Here is a 22,061-nt window from a genome sequence, read left to right as displayed (position 1 = left end):
AAAGGAAGACAAGGCCATGTATCCCAGGAATTTGAAGCTCCAGCTTAGAGGGGGGCTGTGTTTTACCAGGTACGGTATGAAACAAGACCCTCCCTAACGAGTCCTGCCGTTTCGAGTTGCACTTTACAGCAGCGTAGACAAAAGATGTGCTGCTTGCCCAGCACATCATTCTTTAATGAACAGGAAAAAAGGATGGCAGTGGTAACTGGCGCTGAAACATTACTCTCCTTTTAGAATTGATTCTTTGCTCTAACATCAGGATTTCTGGCGTAGCTTTTAATCCTGATGCTTGTCATGCAGGATTCCTCATCCAGAAAAAGCATTAGAGTTACTCAGAGTTCAGGGGCATCGTGCTGAGTAAAGACGTTACAACTGGTAAAAACCTGTTGGGGTGCCTGTAACCAGTCTGAATTATGGAGGTGCATAAGTAACTTTGGTCAGAGCCTTTGTGAGGTTTCGTGCTACTTTGGTACCAAATTATTTATTTTAAACTGCATTGTTTGTTTCTCACCCACCCTCCCTCCCCCCGCAAGTGCTGGGGCGGGGGTGCCCCCCCCGGATGGCTGCAGGGGAGCGTGGTCCTGATCCACCCAGAGGAGCGGAGGGGTTCTGAGGAGTACAGCACCAGCTTGCTTGCCTGTCGTCCTTTTCTGGTTTGGTTCTTCTTTGGCTAAGATGCAAAAAGTAGTTCAGAAATAACATTATTTCAGTTAAATTTTTGTGCCTGTTGAGAGCTGTTATAATGTGAGGCTCTTCCCGTTATAGGAAGAAACAGAGTGCAGTTGCTGCTCAGGCAATTCTTGAATGAAAAGGTAGAGGCTGAAATGCTGCTTAGAGCTGTCAAAAACATTTCCAGAACAGAGATTACACGTTCTTTCCTCATGTGATTTTGTTTTGTTTAAAACAACTGTACTGTATCCATTCTTGTTGCAGTATTACAATGAACACTTGAATATTATAGACCAAATTGAACATTTAATCCACATTTCTAGACACCAGTCTTAATGCATATCTTCCCTCAGAAAATCTACATATCAAAGTGATATATATTTTATCTCCCTTTTATTAAACATGAGGGAATTAATATTCCACTCTGAAAGAGTGCTTTGGCTTTTTGTTTTGAAGCCACTGCTAATAATGAAGAGTAGATTATGAGTACCTGTATGCCACAGCTTTTATTCCTTCAAAGGCAATTCTGTACAGGCTCTTAATTCTTCTAAGTCATTTCATAAAGAAGCTGTGCTTTGATAAATCATTAGCTCTGTTATTATCAGATTGGAAAGTGAGACATGAGTACAGCTGCAAGGTGAGTCTTCAGTTGATGGAGTCTGAGACTGTGGCAGGAAAAAAAAAAACCACAAACCACTCTTCCAGTTCTCAAAGGGGGAGAAGACGGATTTGTTAAAGGGTGTCAGAGCTGGTTTGTCTGGAGGCAGCATTGTGGAGAGGATGCTAGGAAGTTCACAACATCATTATTTTAATGAGCTTAAAAGAAGGATGAAGCTAGTAGCATGATGTGGCCAATTCTTCTGCTTTTACAAATGTATTAAGGGCTAGATACCAAAGAAGTTACTGTTGAAAGATGACAAAGGGAACTGAAATGTATTATTCTACTTAGCCTGTCATGGTCAGTATTCAGTAAAGAATACTGATTGGATGTCATTGCTTAACTTTCCACGTAGCTTATCTCCAGGTAGTCTTTCTCTACTCCAGAGAAGAATTTATTTACTTCTTTTTCTTATCTCTCTCCTACCTGTACCTTTATTGCTGTTCCACATACCATGAAACAGAGAATTGTTTGTATTAGCAATTTTTTCTTTATACCGTTTAATTGATCAGCATGAGTTCATGTTCAGAAAAAGGATTTATTTCACTCTGTTAGTTTTTTTATGTTCAGACTCGGGGGGTGAGGAAGGCTAGCCTTGTGCCTGAAATTTTTGAATATGTTGGTAGGTGTCATAAAAACTCCTTTTGCAGAAGAGTACTTTATTGGTGGATTTTTTGAGCATCACAGTTATGTTAGATATAGTCTTAGGTACTGAAGGTAAGTCCTGAACACCATGAACCATGAGATCCTGAACTAAAGGTTCAGCCTGAGGTGGAAATCAAGAGCTGTGGTATTGAAGGCATACCCAGAATACTGATTGGTCTTCAGGTGTCTGCTCTTTTTTGACGAGTTTGGGTTTTTTTTTTTCTTTTCTTTTTGAAAATGGAAAAGTAGCACTTAAAATTTTTTGTTCCTTCAAGAACTTAATACTTATTTAAAAGTTGAAGTGTTTGTGGATTATATTCATGACTGGATAATATTTATTACTCCTCAGTCTGAACATAAAAAAAACTAAATATCAGTACATGATAAAAGCCAAGGCATTCTGCATCTCGGCATTGTCTCTACAAAACTGTAATGCATCACATCTCTGTCACTGGCCTTCAGGAGCGTTGTCACATAAGGCTGGGAGACTGCTGCTACTTTCTTAAGAGAATTTAAAATGTTCGTTGTAATGGAGGTTGAAGGGTTTGAGAGAGTGTCTACTCCTGTAAGAAGGGTATCTGGTTAAGGGAGCCATAAGAAGAAAACACCAGGACAAACCTGACCGACATAGGGTGAGGGAGGCTGTGGTAAGAACAAACCTGGTCAGTGGCACTAGTTGGACACGTGGAGCATGAGGATGTTTATCTTCTCAGCTGGGAGGATAGGGAAAGGGAGGAAGACAGACGTGCTGAGACATAAGACCTGCAAAATTAGCATCAACGAAGGCAACAACCAGAAACAAACCAGGTCAGCTGCAGTAGTGGATAGGCTCTTGGGAAACTGCAGCAAACTGGGACTTTGCAATGAGTGAGGATGGAAACCTGCAGGTCCAGGAGGGTGGAGGGGGTTGGTGGGACAGTGCCGACTGATGGGGTGATGTGTGGGGTCACAGCCCAATGCCTGGTGCTGGTGGCTGGGGGAGTGAGGGTGTGTGTGGGGTGTGTGGTGTATTGACCAGCAAAGGTCCAGCTTGGGCCAGCGGGTGGTAGGAGGCTCCAGGTCTGGCAAGGGGTATCAGGTGGGGCAGAGAGTCTGTACTGGTTCTGGGGAGACCCACATCATGAGGTGCCCATGGGATGAGCGTGCAAGTGCTGTTTGCATAAAGCACAGAGCTGGACCAGCCGGTGAGCAGGGGACCTGTGGGGGTGTCTGGGCAGGGGTGCTGGGGGGACAGAGGGGCCATGCTGGTGCTCAGGGACCTGTCGCTGTGCATCTGCTCGGGAGCCCAGAGGGTCCTGAGCGTGTGCATGCAATAGGACCCCCCGCCTCTGCCAGCCCCAGCGGATGGGACGTGGCTGTGGGTGCTGCAGTGTGATGTGGTTCCTGTGTGTGGGTGCTGCTGACAGCAGCATAGCCGGCTATGTCAGTGTCCTGTCTGTGTCTCCGTGTCTCTGGGATGTGTGCTCAGCTTTGCTGCCAGCTGAACTTGAGCTTCTGGTGGACGAGAAGCTCAATATGAGCCGGCAATGTGCTCTTGCGGCCCAGAAGGCCAACCGCGTCCTGGGCTGCATCAAGAGGAGCGTGGCCAGCAGGTCAAGGGAGGTGATTCTCCCCCTCTACTCTGCCCTCGTGAGACCTCACTTGGAGTATTGCGTCCAGTTCTGGAGTCCCCAACATAAGAAGGACATGGACCAGTTGGAGAGGGTCCAGAGGAGGGCCACGAAGATGATAAGAGGGCTGGAGCACCTTTCCTATGAGGACAGGCTGAAAGAGTTGGGGCTGTTCAGCCTGGAGAAGAGGAGGCTCCGGGGTGACCTTATAGCGGTCTTCCAGTACCTCAAGGGGGCCTACAAGAAAGATGGGGAGAGGCTGTTCAGGAGGGCCAGTTGTGATAGGACAAGGGGTAATGGTTTTAAAACAGAGGGAGGTAGATTCAGGTTGGATATTAGGCAAAAATTTTTTACCATGAGAGTTGTAGAACACTGGAACAGGTTGCCCAGAGAGGTGGTGGATGCTCCATCCCTGGAGACGTTCAAGGCCCGGTTGGATGAGGCCCTGAGCAACCTGATCTAGTTGGAGATATCCCTGTTCCTTGCAGGGGGGTTGGACTAGATGACCTTTGAAGGTCCCTTCCAGCCCTAACGATTCTATGATTCTATGATTCTAACTTGCAACCACATCCCTCAGCCTAGGCAGAGACCTCGGGTCCCTGGGCACTGGACTGCGCTTCAGCAGCCATGGTGGAGAGTCTTGGGCCAGGACATCCGGCAGAGGTAGCCACACTCCTGACATCCCTTTAACAGGGAGCATCACTATGGCACTTGGTTTTGGCAACATACAGTGAAGTCTTACTTGGATGTCATTTTTTCCAGTGTGGCTAATACTAAGTGTGAAATCCTTGATGGAAATATCCCACTTCTTGTCAATCTGTACTGTTACTCCACTTATTGTGATGTTAGTCTTAGGTAAATGGCCACAGGGGTGGCCCGCTGCCCCAGCCTCTGGACGGAGGCTGACTGTTGAATGTACAGCTTTCCTAGTTTTGAAGGTAGATCAGAAAAAGAACAGGAGGAGGAAGTTGTCTTAAGGACAGAGGTCTCTGAGTTGAGTCTCCCAGTCTGTGACAGTACGGAGTGTCCCATCAGTTGAAAACTGGTGCTTCTGAGTTTGCATACAAAGTTTGCTGATGGAATCTTTGATCATTCTGCAGACTTCCTAGGTTGTAGAGAGTGATTAAAGTGTGAACACTTCAATTATGTTGTGAATCTTGAGCTTCCACGTATCGGACAAATTAAGTAGGCCTTACCCATCTTCTGCCTCCAAAAATCCTATGCTTTTTTCTGTGTTTATTGCTAATGGCTTATTTTCCCAGTCTTCATTAGATGTGATTTCAGCAGTCGCTGAGCTTTTGCGGCGGTATTTAGTGGTACTTGCTAATAACGTCATTGTATCGATGGAAAATTGGAGGTTCAAAGGGGATGTCATGGTTTTGTTTCAGTTGCAAGAATACTTAATAACTGGAAAACCCATCCTTTCACCCTTAGCTTCACTGCGTGAGGTTTAATGTGTTACCTTCCGTGTTGTCATTCAAGTTGTGTCTGTACAGCAGTAGCTTCCCCATCTTATTTTCATTGATACTTCTCATTAAAGTATATATGGTTACTGTTGCTTTAGCTGTTAGTTAAAAAGGATTTGCTCTGTCCTGGTTTTAGCTGGGACAGAGTTAGCTCTTCTTTTTAGCAGCTAGAAGAGCTCCGTGTTTTGGTTTTACCCAGAGGCTCGCTCTGAGAAGAATGCTAACAGCACACTGATGTTTGTAGTTGGCACTGAGGTCTCAAGGACTTTTCAGCTGCCGTGTTCTTGCCAGTTTGCAGGAGCACAACAGGATAAGAGGGGAGCATGGCCGGGACAAGGGGTCCACGACTCTCCTTACGATTTGTACGTGGACTTAAGATTGACGCCAGACTGGCCAATTAGTATTCCATATCATACAGCGTCATGCCCAGTATAAAAGTGAGGGTCAGCCGGAAAGAAGGGCTTTTTGCCCTTCCGGGACTCTCACTTTCGGACTCTCAGAGTGCTTTCTCTCTCTCTTGCTCTCTATTTCGGGCCTCCTGTTCATCCGGGATTGCGGTATTGGGATTTATCTGTTTCCGGATTGCAGCTTTGGGATGAGACGGGCCTCGGTCAAGGGGTGGTGAGCAATTACACCGTACATCACTCGTTTGTATATATTTATCCTTGTACATATCCGTACATATATATATTGGTAGCGGTAGTAGTAAATTGTTCTTATCTCAACCCACGGGTCTCTTTTCTTTTTCTTCTTTGATTCTATCCCTCATCCCTGGGGATGGGGGAGGGTGAGTGAGTGACTGTGTAGGGTTTGGTTGCCAGAGCGGCCTAACCCACGACACTGCCACAGGAAATAGCACAGATTTATATATCGTTCATAAAACAGTAGGCGAGAGCTCAGCTTATTCTGGGTTGGGCAGATGGGAAGTGATCCTGCCCCTGTGCTTGGCACTGGTGAGGCCGCACCTGGAATATTGTGTCCAGTTTTGGGCCCCTCGCTTTAAGAGAGATACTGAGCTTCTGGAGCAGGTCCAAAGAAGGGCGACTAAACTGGTCAAGGGGCTGGAAAATAAAACTTATGGGGAGCAGCTAAGGGAGTTGGGGCTGTTTAGCCTGGAGAAGAGGAGGCTGAGGGGAGACCTGATTACGGCTTACAAATACTTGAGAAGGGATGGTGGGGAGGTAGGGGAAGGGCTCTTTACATTAGTGATGGGTGATAGAACAAGAGGAAGTGGGTATAAGCTTAGTCAGGGGAGATTCAGGTTGGACGTTAGAAAGTATTTCTTCTCTGAAAGGGTTGTCAGCCACTGGAATAGGCTGCCCAGGGAGGTGGTTGAGTCCCCATCCCTGAATGTGTTTAAGAAAAGGGTGGATGAACTACTTAGGGATATGGTTTAATGGGAGATTAGGGACGGTTGGACTGGATGATCTCTAAGGTCTTTTCCAACCTAGAAATCCATGAAATCTATGAATGAGTCTGCGTGAATTAAAGATACATAGGAGAGTTTATGTTTGGATGCCTTGCCCTGCATAAAATGTTCTAATGGGCATTTTTTAGTGTACCTTTTTTTAAAATACTTTTTGGGTTGTTTGCTTACAGTTTTACTTAGTTTTCTTCATCAACTTTTCTGACATTTGTTATGTCTTTCTTTTATTTTATAGAAGAAACCAGCAAGTGCTAATGTCAGTCAGCCTCCCAAAGCACAAACAAGTGGAGCACCTTCTGCTGTTAAGGTAAGGCATACTTAAGGAAATGGTCTCTTCTAAAAGCGAAGATGATAAGACTTTATCCTCTGCAATGGGGTAGAAAACGATTTGTTTGCCAGTTGCCAGCATTCAGCAACACAAAGATGCTTTTCATATCTTGCTAGAAATTGTAGTGAATTGAAGTGGAAGAGGAATGCAGGTCAGCAGATTGCCAGCATTGACTTCTTGAGGAGATAGACTTGGTAATATTCTCCCCTGTTACATGTTGTGTGTTAGTCTCCTAGTTATTTTTAAAAAACTTGGTCCCATTGATATCAGTGGCAAACTTCATTTGACTTACAGGGCTATGGTTCTTTTTTCACCCTTAGGTTTTGTTCGTATGTTTGAGTTCTGTTTACGCAGCGGGATCTGATGAGAGCAAAGCACTGGTGACTGTCTTTGCTTTCATAGCCCCACGAGCAGTTCAGTCATTCAGGAAGTTAGTGTAATAGGTGTTATAAAGTTGGCTTGCATCTTGGAGTGCTGTTGATGTGCCCTGAGGAGAAGTAGGGATCACATTGGGCACGCTCTGGTCTTGCAGAGTGTTGAAATAGGGTGTTGAAACTACACTCTCTGATGGTGGTCACATGTGAACTGATGGCTGTAGTTGATAATCACTGTTAGGTGCGTGTTTGTCACGGATGAGTGTGGTGCATCTTGCTCAAAAGAGAGAAGCAGCAATGTGTTACATTGAGGTAAAATAATAATTTGACATAGTTAAGTAAGTTCGATGGAATTCGACAAAGTTTAACGGTGGTTTGACAAGGTTCAGTAAGTTTGATGGCAAGGTTCACCTTATTAATTACTGCACAGAAGAAACATACAAAGGAAAATTGAGCTAGAATCAAGTTATAATGATTCACAGAAAGACTAGAGACGCAAAGAATAAGGAGGACTCTCTTGTTGGGCCACAAGGTTTAGTGGACCTCCTTGCTTTCTAAACTCTTTCTAGAGACCAGGTGCAACTGGAACCAGCTTTACTCTCAGACTTGGTCAATGGTTTATGTCTAATGGCATTATCCATACAACGTTTATAATAATATTGAGTAGCTGCATGGATTAGTAATGTTGCACAGTATTAATCCAGCATGCTCTTGGTAACTTACTGAAGATGTGTCGCAGGTAAGGGCTCTCTCTGCCTTGGGTAAGGAAGGGTCTCTTAGTCTTAGGTAAGGAGTCTCTAACCTTGAGAACATCCCTGCTCGAGAGGAGAATCACCTGGCATGCAGTCCAGCTGTAATTCAGGGAGAGCTCAAATTGGGCCCATTCCGATGGTAATATTTAGAGGGTGAAGTAGTTGGCTGCTAATCAGTACTACACACAAGATAGATGTCTTTGTTTTAGCTGTGGTATCTTGTTCTGTGCTTTCTTTATCTTGCACTTTTGGGTTTCCAAAAAACCTTTTGAAATATTTTTCAAGACACCTTCACTCCCCTTGTATGTGAGCCAGGTGCTTTCAGCTCACAGGTTCACCCCAAGGATGTGAGGGCTGTTGCTCCTTAGTCAGCCTGAACCAAAGTACAGTGAGGAGTCAAGTGTATTCACCACAATATTCCATATCTGAAGATACATCATCGTTTGAAAGATCCTATTGGCAGGAAGTGTTTCTGCTTTTGAATGGGATTTTTCACTTTCTTACTCAATGCTTTTGTAAAGTAATACTCCTAAAGATACTTCTGTGCTACCTAAAAATTATTTTTCTTTTCTACTCAATGAAGGAGGACACAAGGACATAAGCTGTGTTGTCCCTTTCTTCCAATGCTTTTCCCTATCACTAAAGACAGCACAGTGTTTTTGTTGCTTTTCTTTCTGTTCCTTGCAGTTTGCCAGGGCCTTTCTCCTGCTCGTTAAGCTGGATGTACTAGTCCATATGTAGTTTCCATGACAGCTGTACAGCGTGGGACAGTCTAGAGTATAATCTTTCTGCATACCACCCGCCAGCAGCACAGCCCCATGGAAGCTCACATCTAATTTGCAACTAACACATACATCTTTTTTGTTGCTGTTTTTACACTGTCTTTTTTTGTGTATGTGTTTTTTCTATTGTAAGTGTATCTTTCACATTAAGTGTGCAAGATACAATTTTCAGTGATGCTATTAAGCATAAGAACAGGAAGGTAGTGTCATGAAGAGAATGCGGCGTAATGTAATTGCCAGGAATTGCTTTATATTAGGTTATGACAACTGAGACTATGTATTTTATTCAGTACTTCGTGCTTCTCCAGTTTCTGTGACATTCAGAATATTTATTTGTAAAGACTATGTACTATAAGAATACTTGCCTCATGCCGTCTAATATTGACTCTTGATCAATAGCAATTTTAAATTTAACCTTTTTACTTCCCCCTCAGCCATGACTACCTTTCTTCAGTTAGGCTAAACCTTCTTTTAATTATATCTTTTAATTTTAACAATCTCTTGTGATCCTATAGTTTTATTTAAAATAGAGCAAAACTCGCAAATTTATTGAAAAGGCAAGGCAGCCTTTTCTTTTCTGCTGCAAAAACATCAAATCTTTTCATGCAATCAAAACCATTCCAGTAGTTTTTAGACAACTTAGGGACTCCTGTTTCTTCCTTGATTTTTTTGCCTTGCTGGAGCTTTAATGTGTCCTGCATGCAAAATCTCTTTGGATTCCTTAATCATTTTGTTGGTCAATAATGCTTTTCATTAATGTACCTTATCCCAGATAAATGTCTGACTTCTTTGAAGAGGTGGATGAGGTGGGGCAGTTAAGTTGCTCCAGGTATAGCTGTTCATTTTTTTAAACCTACTTTTACCCTGTAGTGAAATTACTTACTCTAAATTTAATAGCCAGAGGGTTTTTTGCTGCCTCTGTATTGTGACTTACGTAATTTTTCCTTTATTTAATAAGTAATAATAACTGATGGCTTATATTCTTCTTGGGTCGCCTGTATTTCTGAGTTTAAAACACAGGACTTGGTGTGATGAATGCTTGTCATTGCTTATTGCCTGGCTAATACATGGGTAGTTTAATTTTCCTGTGATGGTATCCTGTAACGTGGGCTACTTACTCCCAAAAGCAAGCACTTCTCTGTCTGGCTTTGTTTTCATCGCACTGTGTATCTGAAGCATCATTCTGTGTGTCTTAATTTTATCCCCGTGTTCTTTATTGTTTCACTTTGAAGTTCCTGGCATTGCAGACAGTATTTACTCACTGCTTCTGCTCCGTGTCTGCTTACAGGGATTTTATTCAGCTGCACATGTGTCTGGAATAAATGCTGCTTCTTTTGTCTCCTTGCTTTTATATCTGCATGACTTTTGTGTTCTCTGTGTTAAGGGCACCTAGGAACTTGAATTGACAACCTTGATGTGTTCGGTTTTGGTACGACTCAAATTAAAATGAATAATATAAAGATAATTAACTGAAACAGATGTTCTGACTACTTTGTATCACAAGCCTTTCTTTCGTTTTTGATGTGAAGTCCCATGTGACACTTATTTTGTACCAGCGTCTCTTCAGTAAACACATGCCTTTCGATAAGGACCCTGTCAGATAAATGGAGTGAAAAGTCAGATTCAAGTAAGGTTATGATCTTCAGGACTATTGGCTGGTTGCTTGTGAGCAGCCTCTTCCACATACACATTAACTGCCAAGGTTCACAAACCGGGAGGTCGTTGCTACCCTTATTACCAGGCAGCAGTAAAGAGGAAAAACTAAACTAACCTCCTTCCTCTGCAGAAGGTACCCTGCTAGCACTGAGCACTGCCGTGTTTTCTTTTACAGCTTTTAAAATTGTTTCTGCCAATTATATAGCCAACAGGAAAGCCGATTTATAGCTCAGTGTTCAATCATAGCTATTAATAGAAGGCACTAATATTTGAACACAGCTGGGATACAGCTATCTTTCTTGGACCTTTGTGTTCTTATATGGTAGTTCTATTGACATCAAATGAAGTTTTGCAGCTTTTTATGTAACAGGCTTTTGGTACTGCTTTTAGTGAGCTCTTAATGAGTAATTATTTTGTCACTGGCTGCTGTAGCTTAGTGAAGTGATAATCTTTGTCCATATTCCTTTCATGGACAATTTATTGAATTAGTGCTGGAAGAATTTAACAGCAGCGGAAATTCAGTAAAGATTTATGTTTATTTCAGCCTTGGCTGATCTTGAATATTTTCAGAGGAAGCTTCCTGATCTTAAGAAATTTGTTAGCTACTTTCAGCTGTTACGGAAATTAACACTGTTTTAAAGGGGGATTCAGTCTGCTTTCTTGTGCAACAGACAGGAAAACAAGAAGAAAAAAAGAGCAATAACTAAATATCTTTGTGTAAAGTCACTACTGTTTCTACAGCAGGCTGAAACTTCTGTCACGAGTTTATCTAGATCATCAAAAGTTATTCCTGCTGTCAGTATATTTGCTGGAATGTTTTTTGCTGCTACATACCTTACTTAACTGTCACCAGATTTTTATTTTGTGAGCTTTGCACAGACACCTTATTGTGAAGGAGGGTGTTTTTGAGTAGAAGGCATCTGAAGTCACAGTACCGATTGGGAATGTCCATGGAAATGTGTAAATTTATTCCTAAGTTACCAGTCGTATTGGTAAGGTTGAAAAGTCTATCTCTAAATTTTGCCATTATTCAGAAAAATATTTAAATGGACTGGGAACTTCCTTTTTATGTTCTTTTTAGAGTCGACGTGTTGTGGCACACAGATCCTCAATTTATAGGTGTTTTGCAGCAAGATGGTAGCAAATCATGGGGCTGTTCCTCCAAGTTGCTCTCAGAGCTGTTGCCAGCGTGTAGCCCTGCACGTGAAAATTGTGAGAACTGTGTCCATGCGGAAAACAGTGCTGTTTTTTTTTGGTAGCAGAGGCATGCTAAGAATAGACCAAAACATTAAAAATGGGAAGCTGTAGAAGTACAGAAGCTGCCTCCTGCGTGGAAGAGCTGGCTTTGTGTGACGTTACGGGATGCGGTGTCTGTCACCAGAGGTGATCTTTTTGAAAAGTAGGGCTGTAAAAGAAGCCTCTGATCTGGAAACCTTGGCAAAAGTTGCAGCTTGTAAAGCTATGCAGTGATCAAAATAACACAATCATTTCACAAAAAAAATTCTCTACTTCACTCAAAAAACAGTATATTTTCCTCGTTAGTCTGTGTGGTACCTTGGGGCATTTTCCCCTTTCTACTTCCCTTCTCGGTCTGATGTTTCTTTTGTGTTCCCTTGAGATAAGGGGAGGCATGGAGGCTGTTATGGAAAAAATGGTTAAAACGGTTTGTTAGTTGTGTGGGGACTCTTTCTGTGAAAACAAACATATGGAAAAAAGAGAATACAGGTATTGAGAATTTGATTCTACAGAAAAAAAATAATTTAAAAATTAAAGAGCAGGTCACTACTGATATTTCAAGAAGCTTCCAGCTGCACCTTTTCACTTCTAAATTAATATATTATATATATATTATTTGGATTTTTTATGCTTAAAACTAGTCCTAATCAGTCAAGTTCCAGTGGCCTTAACTGGTCCAACCATCTCTGTTTCTTTTGGTTCATAACATTTATGTACTCAGGGAGTCAGGATAATCAGTCTGAATTTAGGGAGGGGATGTCCCATGAACTTATAATAAAAATACGAGCCATTTTGAGGGGAAATGAGCAGGTGCCTTCCCTCACCACCGGTGTTACTAAGTCAGAAGGTGAAGAGACGAATCCTGCTTTCCATAGGCAAAAAGTAGCTCCGTCTCCGCGTTGCGCCTTGCTGCGGGCGTCTCGCCCCTGCCTCTGCCGCCTGGCTCCGGGTGCTGCCGGCCCGGTGGCAGCCGTGTCTGCTGGGGAACCCGGTCCAGCCACGTCCGGAGGCGACCTCGGAAGCAGGAGATGAGGTTTGCTCGTCGGAGGGCAGAGCTCCCGCGCACGTCTCCGCCTCAGCGCTGTCGAGGTCTGAACCTGCGTATCTCGGTTCCTCCGCGGGCGCGGGCGCCGGTACCGGTTCCCTGGCTGTGCCGGAGGTGGGGCGGCCGTGCCTGCTGGGTGGGGAGCACCGCGCTCGGCGCTCCGGCTCGTCGGCACCTCCCGAAAACCGAAACCACAGCCTGCTGCGGCGAAAAGCAGCCGTATCCTGACGTTCCTGCTGCAAACAGGGAGCACGCTGCACCGAGTGAGTGAGCTAAGTGTACTGGCTTTGCTTTCCTACTACCTCTTTTTGGGGTTTTTTTGACCCTTCTCGTCTCTTCCGGGAATTTTGTAGGCTGATGTAACACAAGCTGCCGACTCCTGACGTCGTCCTGTCGTGCAGGCTGGAAGCACTCCAGAGCTAGCTGTGTGTAGTGAGTTGGGTTTCAAAATTATTTTGATATGTTGGGAACAGTCTGTTTATACGCCGTGTAAGACTGCGTGTTTTACACATTGTGCAACAAGTGGTTTGCGTGACATGAACAGTCTTGAAGAAGACAGGGAAAAGGACGAGTAGACTTTTAAAGTAGTGTCTAAGTTATTCTGTGTTGTTTGTTGTTTTGTTTTGTTTTGTTTTTTAATTGCTCACAGCCCACATGGTTATTGCTTAAAAAACATACGTAATTTTTTTTTAATACAAACGCAGAGCTTAGTATGCCTGTGGCACATACAGAATATGGCGTAGTCAGGGTGTGGGGATCTGTAAGAGCAGCTTCTTGGTTACAGTGTGCTTAGGACATCAATAACATGTTGACAACAAGAGTTTATTATACTTGATACCTAAAAGATGCTAAAATACCAGGTACCGCAAACATGGGAAAAAAGTTTTTTTTTCAATAAATTGTATATTAACTGTTGGTTTTGAAGTAGTAGAAATTGAATAGGTAGATGTTGCTTAGGTTATGCCACTATTTGATTATAGTCACTGTAAACTAAAACTGCTGATCCATAACCATGAGTGTTTTCAGTTTGGTCCAAAACCAAACAGAAAACAGGATCTATCTTCATGTGACAAGTGACAGTATTATTATCATCCCCCTTTCCCTTTTCTTCTTTGGAGAAAGTGAAAATAGTGTGTTAAGTAATACAGAGTTCTTGAACATGGCAGAGACCTCTGCTGGGTTCTTGAGCTGTTACCGTATTTTGACGATTAGTTTTCTCAATATTGTGTTTTTTTAATTGACATAGAACATATTAGATAATAATTTCTTCTACATAAGAGATTTTTTTTTTTCTAGACTAATGTATTTGTTTCTGTCAGCCTCTTGTATAAATTATGCCTTTTTTTTTTTTTTTTATTGGAGCGATTAGATATGTGGGGTATGTAGAGCTCGCAGAAAATTCTGTTCCTGATATCGGGGTGTCAGGGACGGGTCCCTTGGCCAGTGTTCTCACCGCTCTAGTTCTGGAGCTTTGTACCTTAAGCAGGCACTCCCAGTTTGAAATGTGGGCAAAGCCGTGTTGCCCTGAAGGTGATGGCTCTGGGAGGACTGAGAAAGTGGGGGAGGAGAAACCTCTGTCTCCAGAAAGTAAAGGAACCGCTTTTTTCAGTGAGTTGGTCTTCAGCGTGTTCATTCTCATTGTTTCTGCTCTTGTTCTCTTGAGGAAAAAAAACCTGCACTCAAAAAAGCTTGGGACTTTATCCAGCCTCTTTTCTGCCAAAAGAAGAGCCTCACAGGGAGGCCGATGGCCTTGGGAGCTCCTTGGGAGCTCTTTAAGGCTCAGAAACATTCCTGCTTCGGGAAGACATCAGCTCTGTGCCTGCCTTTGTGCCTTGCTTAGTAAAAGTGCTTGAACTGACTAGATATTAACATTTTTGATCCTCAGGAAGGAAGCCTCTGTGAGGCAGGACAAGGCCTCATGACAGTGGAGGTTTAATATTTTTTAATTGAACAATAATGTGCTTATTCCTCCAGAGCATGCAGAAGGCCCTTCTGAAACAATTTTGAGAGATACTGAGTTAAGAGGCAATGCTGAAGCAAGAAATGCCCCAGTCTGGCTCTTTTTAAGTGGGAATAGTAAAACAATGTTGAGTTTTTCTAAAATGATCTAAGGAAAAAACCCAATGCCTCCCCCATAGATTATGCAGTGTTATCCTTAAATTATATTTTAAAACCAGAATTCTATTAAAATTCCCCAACTTGGTGACTTTTTGTTTATCCTCCTGTCTTATTTTCTGCTCATTTTGGTAGCCAAGACCATTGTGACAATGTATGTATCAGTTCATGTGGCTTTGTAAATAACATTTTGTTTCTGCATCCCGGGGGTGAACTATCCAATTTCTAATTCAGAGTATCGCTCACTGGCTCTCGTGACCACCAGCCACCCATTTTGAGTATTGCCTAGTTCGATTATTGTGATAAAAATAACCGAGCTCATAACCTCAGAGATCTTCAGTCTTAAGATGAAGTCCTCTTTTACATAATGTTTATATCTCTTTAAACCCCTGTTTAAAGAATACTCCTTCTGGTTGTAATTCATCGTTTTCTGTTCCAGCTCTGCTGAGAAGGGCTTTGCGTGCTGTCCCTCGGTGATACCACAGACGAGCAACACAAATCCTGGCTGAGCTCAGCAGCTCTGCGTGGCATGTGGCTGGCACCTAATCGCGTGTTTTCCTGCTGTTTTCTTATCAGCTGGCAGTTTGCTGTTGCAGATAGCTTTGGAACATTCTGGTGTTTAAAACAACAAGCAGAAACGGAAACAGTTCCTGTATAATTACAGCTAGAGACTAACTTTCTGCAGGACAAAGAGCTGAAAAGGGGATTTTTGAACTGTCTACAAAAAAGGAGAGCTCTGCTGCAGTGACCAGCTCATATGTTACTGCAATGCTCTGTTGTGCAGAGTGGGAACCTGAGAAGAGCGGTGACAGTACCGCTGCACTGCTTCTAATATTTGAATATGACTGAATGAAAATGAAATTCCAGTATGTGCCAACTTGCAGAATTTATTGTTGTGGAAACAGAAAGTTTCCAAAAGCAGGTAACCAAACAGCACATTTTAAGAAGTAAGAATGGGGAGTGTAAAACAAGTTATTGATGTCAGAACTCTTTTCATGACACTTCTGTATGCCCAGTGAGTAGTTTTACTTGGTGCTCAAAAGTATGGCTTTTCTGAGTGTTTCTCCATGCATACCTGAGGGAACTTTCAAGTTAAGTAACCCATTCAGTGATCAAGTGGAAATACTGACATCACTTCTCATCAAAATGATATTAAAATGAACATCTTTGACAATGAAAAGTAAGTTTGAAGATAAAATGCTTTTACTTGCCTGATGCTGTGGGATGGAAAACTTTTCCAGTGAATCAAAGCTTCCGTTTGATGCTGGAGACGTACAGTCTGGGTACAAAACCAGGCTTCTAACTCCATGTAAAAGAAACAAGGAGTGCTTAGCCTGGAATATTAAAGTGGTGGTCTGTTTGCATACACGCAAAATCTGAAGGCAGCAGATGAACTCTGTTACCCTGCTCGTCATGTACTGGCTTCCTTTCCAGATTGCTTGCTGTAATCATGAAAGGACATTAAATAGAAGTTGTCCTTGTATAGCAAGGATTGTGGAGCAGTAGCCATGCTACATACTTAGGTCTAAATAATGTCTTTTGCCAGCAATTGAACTCCGTGTATGTAAATATTCTTCATGTTTAGGTATTGTGCAGGCTCTGACCAGCTAGCAAACTCTTTTCCTGTGCTTCCACAACAAATAAACAACCAAACAAAAAGAAATTGTGAAGCATTAGACACAGTAGGAGATCCTAACAAATGAACACACAGTGCTTCTTACCATCAGCTGTGACATAGTTCTGAATTTTTCTACATATCCCTAACTTCCTGAGTGTAAGCAAGTATAAACTGAGGTGCTGGAAGTTTAAGAAAAAGAGAGTCAAATGATACAGAAATTATTTAAAGTCAGTTGTCATTCACTGCCCTCAGTTGTTTTTGTTAAAGCAGAAAGCTGTTTCAGAATCTTAATAGTGACTTAACAGTTACTAAAATAACGAAGAACAAACATACCAGTATTAAGCTTTGTACTTGATGTTGGTTGCTGAAAGCCAGAAATCTTTAAACAGACGTCTCACCTAAAGGCGGTTTGACAGATCAGTTAGTTCCTAAGTGGTGTGAAGCCCTTGTTCTTCATTGTGGTAGACATAGTAGTGATCTTATTCACAGATTGCGTTTGATGCACGTGATTTAATGTGACTAAATTCAAATGCAAGTAGGTTATCTCAAAAAACACTGCTTAAAAACCTGTTGCTTTGAATTTGAGTAGTATGGTTATTCAGCCTTAGCTAATACATAAAATTCGGTGATTAAGTATCACTAGGTGTGTTTTCTGCACCAAAATGTTAGAGATTTTATTTTAGTAATCAAAATAGAAGAAAACAGTAAGTGTGAGTCTGTGTTAAAAAAAGCTGCCTGGTTCAGTGTGCTGCACTCATCAATAAATTTAGCAGCACTTGAGGCGGTAAAAATGGTTCATGAGCTAATCAGCTTTTCAGTTTCTTGATTCAAACCAGTCCCTTCAAAAGATTTGTCATGTTTTTGTTTCATGAGCAAATTGATCTGTGTATTTCCTGCTCTTTTAGCATCTCTAAATGATGGTTGATCTTGCTCCTGGGTATAGACCAGTCTTTGTTGTGAATACTTACTCTGTGCAGTCAGAAAATTGCAGAGGAGTAAGAGTTCAGGGTTAATCTTCCACAATAGTGATGCGGATCGTCTTTTGAATTGAGTTTTGCGGAGAGGCTTAGTCCTGTTTTACTGGTGGTCTTTGGGTTTTGTCTCTGATTTATTACAGCTGACTTTCTGGTCTGGAAGATAAGCACTGACATAATCCCACGATTTGTTATTAGTTTTACTGTCATTTATGAGGAGAGTGTGTGTGGAGTTTGAAGGTTGTCAGATGGCAGATCCACTTCTGGAGAGCTCCAGAACACTTCAGGCAGGAATGTCCTGTTGAGGCTCTCCTGATGGTTGGGTTCCGTGCATACGCCTCCACGCGCTCGTCTCCGCGCACCAGCCCTTCTCCAGGCAGCGTCTGTAGCAAGAGTCTCAATGCAGTTTCGTTTTGACGCCCAGCATATTTAGGTGTTGAGGTTTGTCTGTCCTCTGCAGATGAATATCCTTTGGCTCTACTTCAGTTGATTCTTCACGTTTGCTCTGAACTGTGAGTGCATGTTTGAACAGAGCAAATCTTATTTCCAAGTTTCCTAGCTCAAAGGGGGAGTCAGTTTGTCTCTAAAATTACTTTTGTTGTTATCTTTGTCAAGTCGTGGAAATTTGAACTAAATAATAGTAATAGTTTTTACATATTTTTAGGCTATATTCACACCAGCTGAGTTTATGAATGTTAAAAGCACAGGAAGCATCCCTACAGATTGGGTTGTGTTTTTTTGTTGTTATTGTTGTTGTCATCGTTGTCGTTTTTGGTTTGTTTTGTTGTTGTCTTTTTTTTTAAAGATGGATATTTAAAACCACGTATATTGAAGAATTCAACCGCAAAAGCATGAATTCAACAAAGTGCATATTCAAATGAGTCTTAGTGCTTACATATTAAATCCTGTTTGGTTTGGTTTGCTTTATGGCAACCAGTGCAAAGCTGGGGGGCTTTGCTGAGTCAGGGCTGTAAAGAGCTCAGTGACATCACAGTAACAACATTAGCAAAGAATTCTACATTGAATTAGAATTTCACTACAGAAGTAACTGTAAGTAAGATTTCCCCCCCACCCCCACCCCCCCCCTCAGTAACTGACACGGGCTGTAGGCTTTGCTTATAACATGCAATGTTTGTGAGTTTCAACGATGATAATAGACTTTAGAAATGAAAGACGCATGCCAGTAGTCACGTTTGGCAAAGTCAGTCATTGGAAACCGCAATGTAAATTGTTTAGAAAAGAAATCATGCTGATTACTTCTGCAAAGAAACTCGTCACAACAGGACAACATAGCAGCATATATAGTAAGAATGTTTTATATAAATATACCAGTGTTGGAGTACTGTACGGGTACTAACTGGAAACCTATATCCTGCTGTTCAGTTTCATTAAGTTTTTAATATTAAATCTCCACAAAATTAACTGAGAGCCTGAAATCTTGGAAAAAAAATACTGTTCTCCAGGTTGTGTGGGTTTTTTTTGTCTTTCTTGTAAAAAGACATTGTTTTTCTTAACAACTTAGTAGAGGAAGTATGTATAAGAACAGTAGTTGCAAAGTAATAGGATCTTTGCAGAATTACTGGGGATGGAAAATGACACAGACGCACTTAAATTTGTATTTTTTAATTCATCTACTATAGATACTGTAAAAATAAAATTTATATAAAGAGGCAGTTTCAGTGGTACATTTCTTCCAGTTTTAAATCACTGCATATCTTACCTGCTGTGTAACTTTAAACATATATGTTTATATATTTTTAAGTATATATTTGTACATAAACAGAGATGCTGGCTCAGGTTATCTCTTGCCACTCCACTCGGCTTAATGGAGAATTAGGGGGATTTTGTTTATGCCGCAGATCGCAGTATCGATTCTCCAGCACACGTGTATTTGGAAGACCGCACGGCTTTGCTAGCAACGTTCCGAAGCACATTGTGAGATGCTGAAACGGCCCCTCGGTGCCATCTGTGGCCTGGCCGCTGGCTGCCTTGTGTGTCTGGAGAGGTGAGGGTCGCGGAGCCATTTCCACATGCCGTCAGAGCAAGTGGGAGAGCCAACCTGTGACAGCTCAAGCGGTATTATACACTTAACAGAAATAACCCATTATTTCTCACAATAACTCTCTGAAGAGCATTTGCTGCCCACATCTTACAACCACTGCTAATTACGGCGTAATAACAGAGCCATTCATGTACTCAGGTAAATTAGGTTTTGCCTCACATTACGCAGATTTATTGAAGTAACCCTGTCAGTTAGTAATACTGAGATAAGAAAGTTGATGTTAGCTCTAAGGCTGAGAAGCAGTCTGTCCTGGTTCTGACTGCGGCAGAGTGAGTTTTCTTTTTAGCAGCTAGAAGAGCTCTGTGTTCTGGATTTAGTCTGGCATTTGTTATGAGAAGAACGTTGGTAGCACGCTGATGTTCATGGTTGGTACTGAGACATCAAGGACCTTTCAGCTTCCCGTGTTTTGCTGGTGTGCAGGAGCACAGCAGGCTTGCGGGGAGCATGGCTGGGACAAAGGCTCCACAACTCCCCCTCTGAGTTGAACTTAGATTTAGGATTGAGGGCCAAACTGGGCAATGCAGTATTCCATGTCATGCAATGTATAGAGATGTATAGACATGAGGGTGGGCTGGGAAGTTTAGATTTCTCTTCGATAGAACTCTCTCAGTCCCATCCTCCCCCTCCCACCTGGCCTCTCCCTTGTCCAGGATTGCAGTGTTGGGACTTAGCAGTTTCGGGAACATTTACTGGAACAGGAGAGGTGTTGGTCACCAGGTGGTGAGCTATTGCACTGTGTGTCACTTGTTTGTATATATTATTATCAGTATATATATTCATATATTATTATTGTATCATTATTGCCTTTAAATTTGTATAATTATTAGCATTATTTTTGTTGTTATTGGTATAATAATGATAAAAATTGTTCTTATTTCAACCCACAAGTCTCCTTCCCTTTTCCCCTTTAATTCCCTTCCCCATTCCTCTGGGGGTGAGGGAGGGTGAGCGAGCAGCTTCATGGCATTTAGTTGCTTGCTGGATTAAACCATGACAGAGTCCGAACTCATGCATATGTAAGGTGTGTAAGCCCAAAAGAGTACTCGGTTGGTCCTTCAGTCCTCTGTCCTAGACTGTGTACAGCTAGATCACTCGGAAAATATTTATATAAGCTGGCCCAAAGGCTGCTGGGGATGGAAGTGACTGGTCCATCTAGGTAGCCTCTGCCATGGAGCAGCTCTTCTCCCAGGAAGGAAGATCTTTGCGCTCTGACTTGAGAGATTCTTTGGCTCACCAACCAGAGGACAAAAGATAGGTGCTGTCTTGCTTTTCCTGTCAGCAAGTCCCTCATACATCCTTTTTCTTAATTTTTTTCTTCCTGAACTTGCCCTCAGATCTTTCTTTATTCGTCTGTACTGCAGTGTGATGGCCAAAACTGTCCTAACACTTGACCTAGAGGACCTCAAGCCAGAAAGATAGAAAGTAGTTCCCATATGTTATGTTTATATTTATGTTGTCATGGTAACAGATTTTTATCTTGGGTTTGGCAAGAGTATCTCGGCCTGTGGCATTGTAACCTTATGTATTTTTCTCAGTTTTGCTGCCTGCCTAGCTTTTGGGGTTTTATGGTGTTGTTGCATCTGATCTCCTTCAGCTTACCACCAGCCTCTTGGAGAGCCCTTCAGGAGCTCTTTGAAATGTTCAGGCTGGAAGTTGGCCGAGAGCAAGCTTGTACCCGAGCGTTAAGTGGTAACTTCCCTGTTTCATTTGAGAAAATGTCACCTCAAGTCCTGTAAGAAGTTCCAGTGACAGCATGTCCTCTGGAGGTTCACTCCCTATTATCTGTCATGCTTATTTCATGTCTGAGTGTACTGAGTGTTGCACTATCTTTACAGGCCTTATTCTTGACCAATCTGTTGATTCTTGTTTATTCTTGTTACCACCTAAATGTTTCTGAATTGGTTGCTTGGTAAATGTTTTCAGCATCTCTTCCGTTTTTGAAGCTAGGTGATTTCTGCCTTGTTACCCAGCTGCTCCTTTCTAAGGGTGGGCAATGACCTTCTGCAGTCTGAGAAATCTTCTCCATGAATTTCCAGAATTTATATTTTAGTTAACGATAGCTCTTGCTGCATTGTGTATGGGGTAGTTGCAGTGATTTCCAGCTTTCTGTATGGAGAGCTCTCATGGATTTCTTCACCTGCTGTTTTACTTTCCCAAATAGGTGTTTGCATCCAGTTCCCTGAATAGCTAAAATGATTTTTCTTGCGATGTTTGTTACCTTTACTTTCTTTGTTTTCTTCTCCTATTGCACTTTAACTTCCATGTTTCTGGGGTACACGCAGTGAGACTAGATAACAAGTTCTTGGTATGCTGTTTTGGTTTGTTTTACTAATGCACTTTTGGGCTTTTTCAACAGTAGCATGAAGACTGTCCCGATAATTTGTCTAATGAGTTTCTAAAGGTATTTCTTCTCTTAACAAATCAGACCCAAAGTCTCTTCGTCAGTCCTTCCTGGAAAGCCATCCTCTAACTCATGGCCAAGGGCATCTGAGGTCCGTTGGTCAGTTGCTGTGCTTGTCTGTCTGTCCGTGCCTGTCCTGCTTGCCGGGCGGGCTGCTAAGCACTGGGGCTGTGACCCTGCCGCCGTTGTGCTGCCTGTCATCGGGCAGCTCTGCCAGCAGGGTTGGGTTGAGGACATTGCCAGG

At 42.3% G+C, this 22,061-nt stretch overlaps 1 protein-coding gene across 1 annotated transcript in view; it reads left to right on the top strand.

The window, feature by feature from the left end:
- CAST (calpastatin) overlaps positions 1 to 22,061 on the top strand; it is a 101,540-nt gene that overhangs the window by 17,474 nt on the left and 62,005 nt on the right. The window contains exon 3 of the mRNA XM_086629840.1: positions 12,762 to 12,925. Within this exon, the coding sequence (XP_086485966.1) occupies positions 12,762 to 12,925 (164 nt within the window). The remainder of the gene's footprint in view (positions 1 to 12,761; positions 12,926 to 22,061) is intronic.

This window comes from Tauraco erythrolophus, chromosome Z, assembly GCF_009769465.1.
Source record: "Tauraco erythrolophus isolate bTauEry1 chromosome Z, bTauEry1.pri, whole genome shotgun sequence".
NCBI classification, from domain to species: domain Eukaryota; kingdom Metazoa; phylum Chordata; class Aves; order Musophagiformes; family Musophagidae; genus Tauraco; species Tauraco erythrolophus.
Note: the sequence above shows the minus strand (reverse complement) of the source record. Positions and strands in the feature narration are given on the sequence as shown.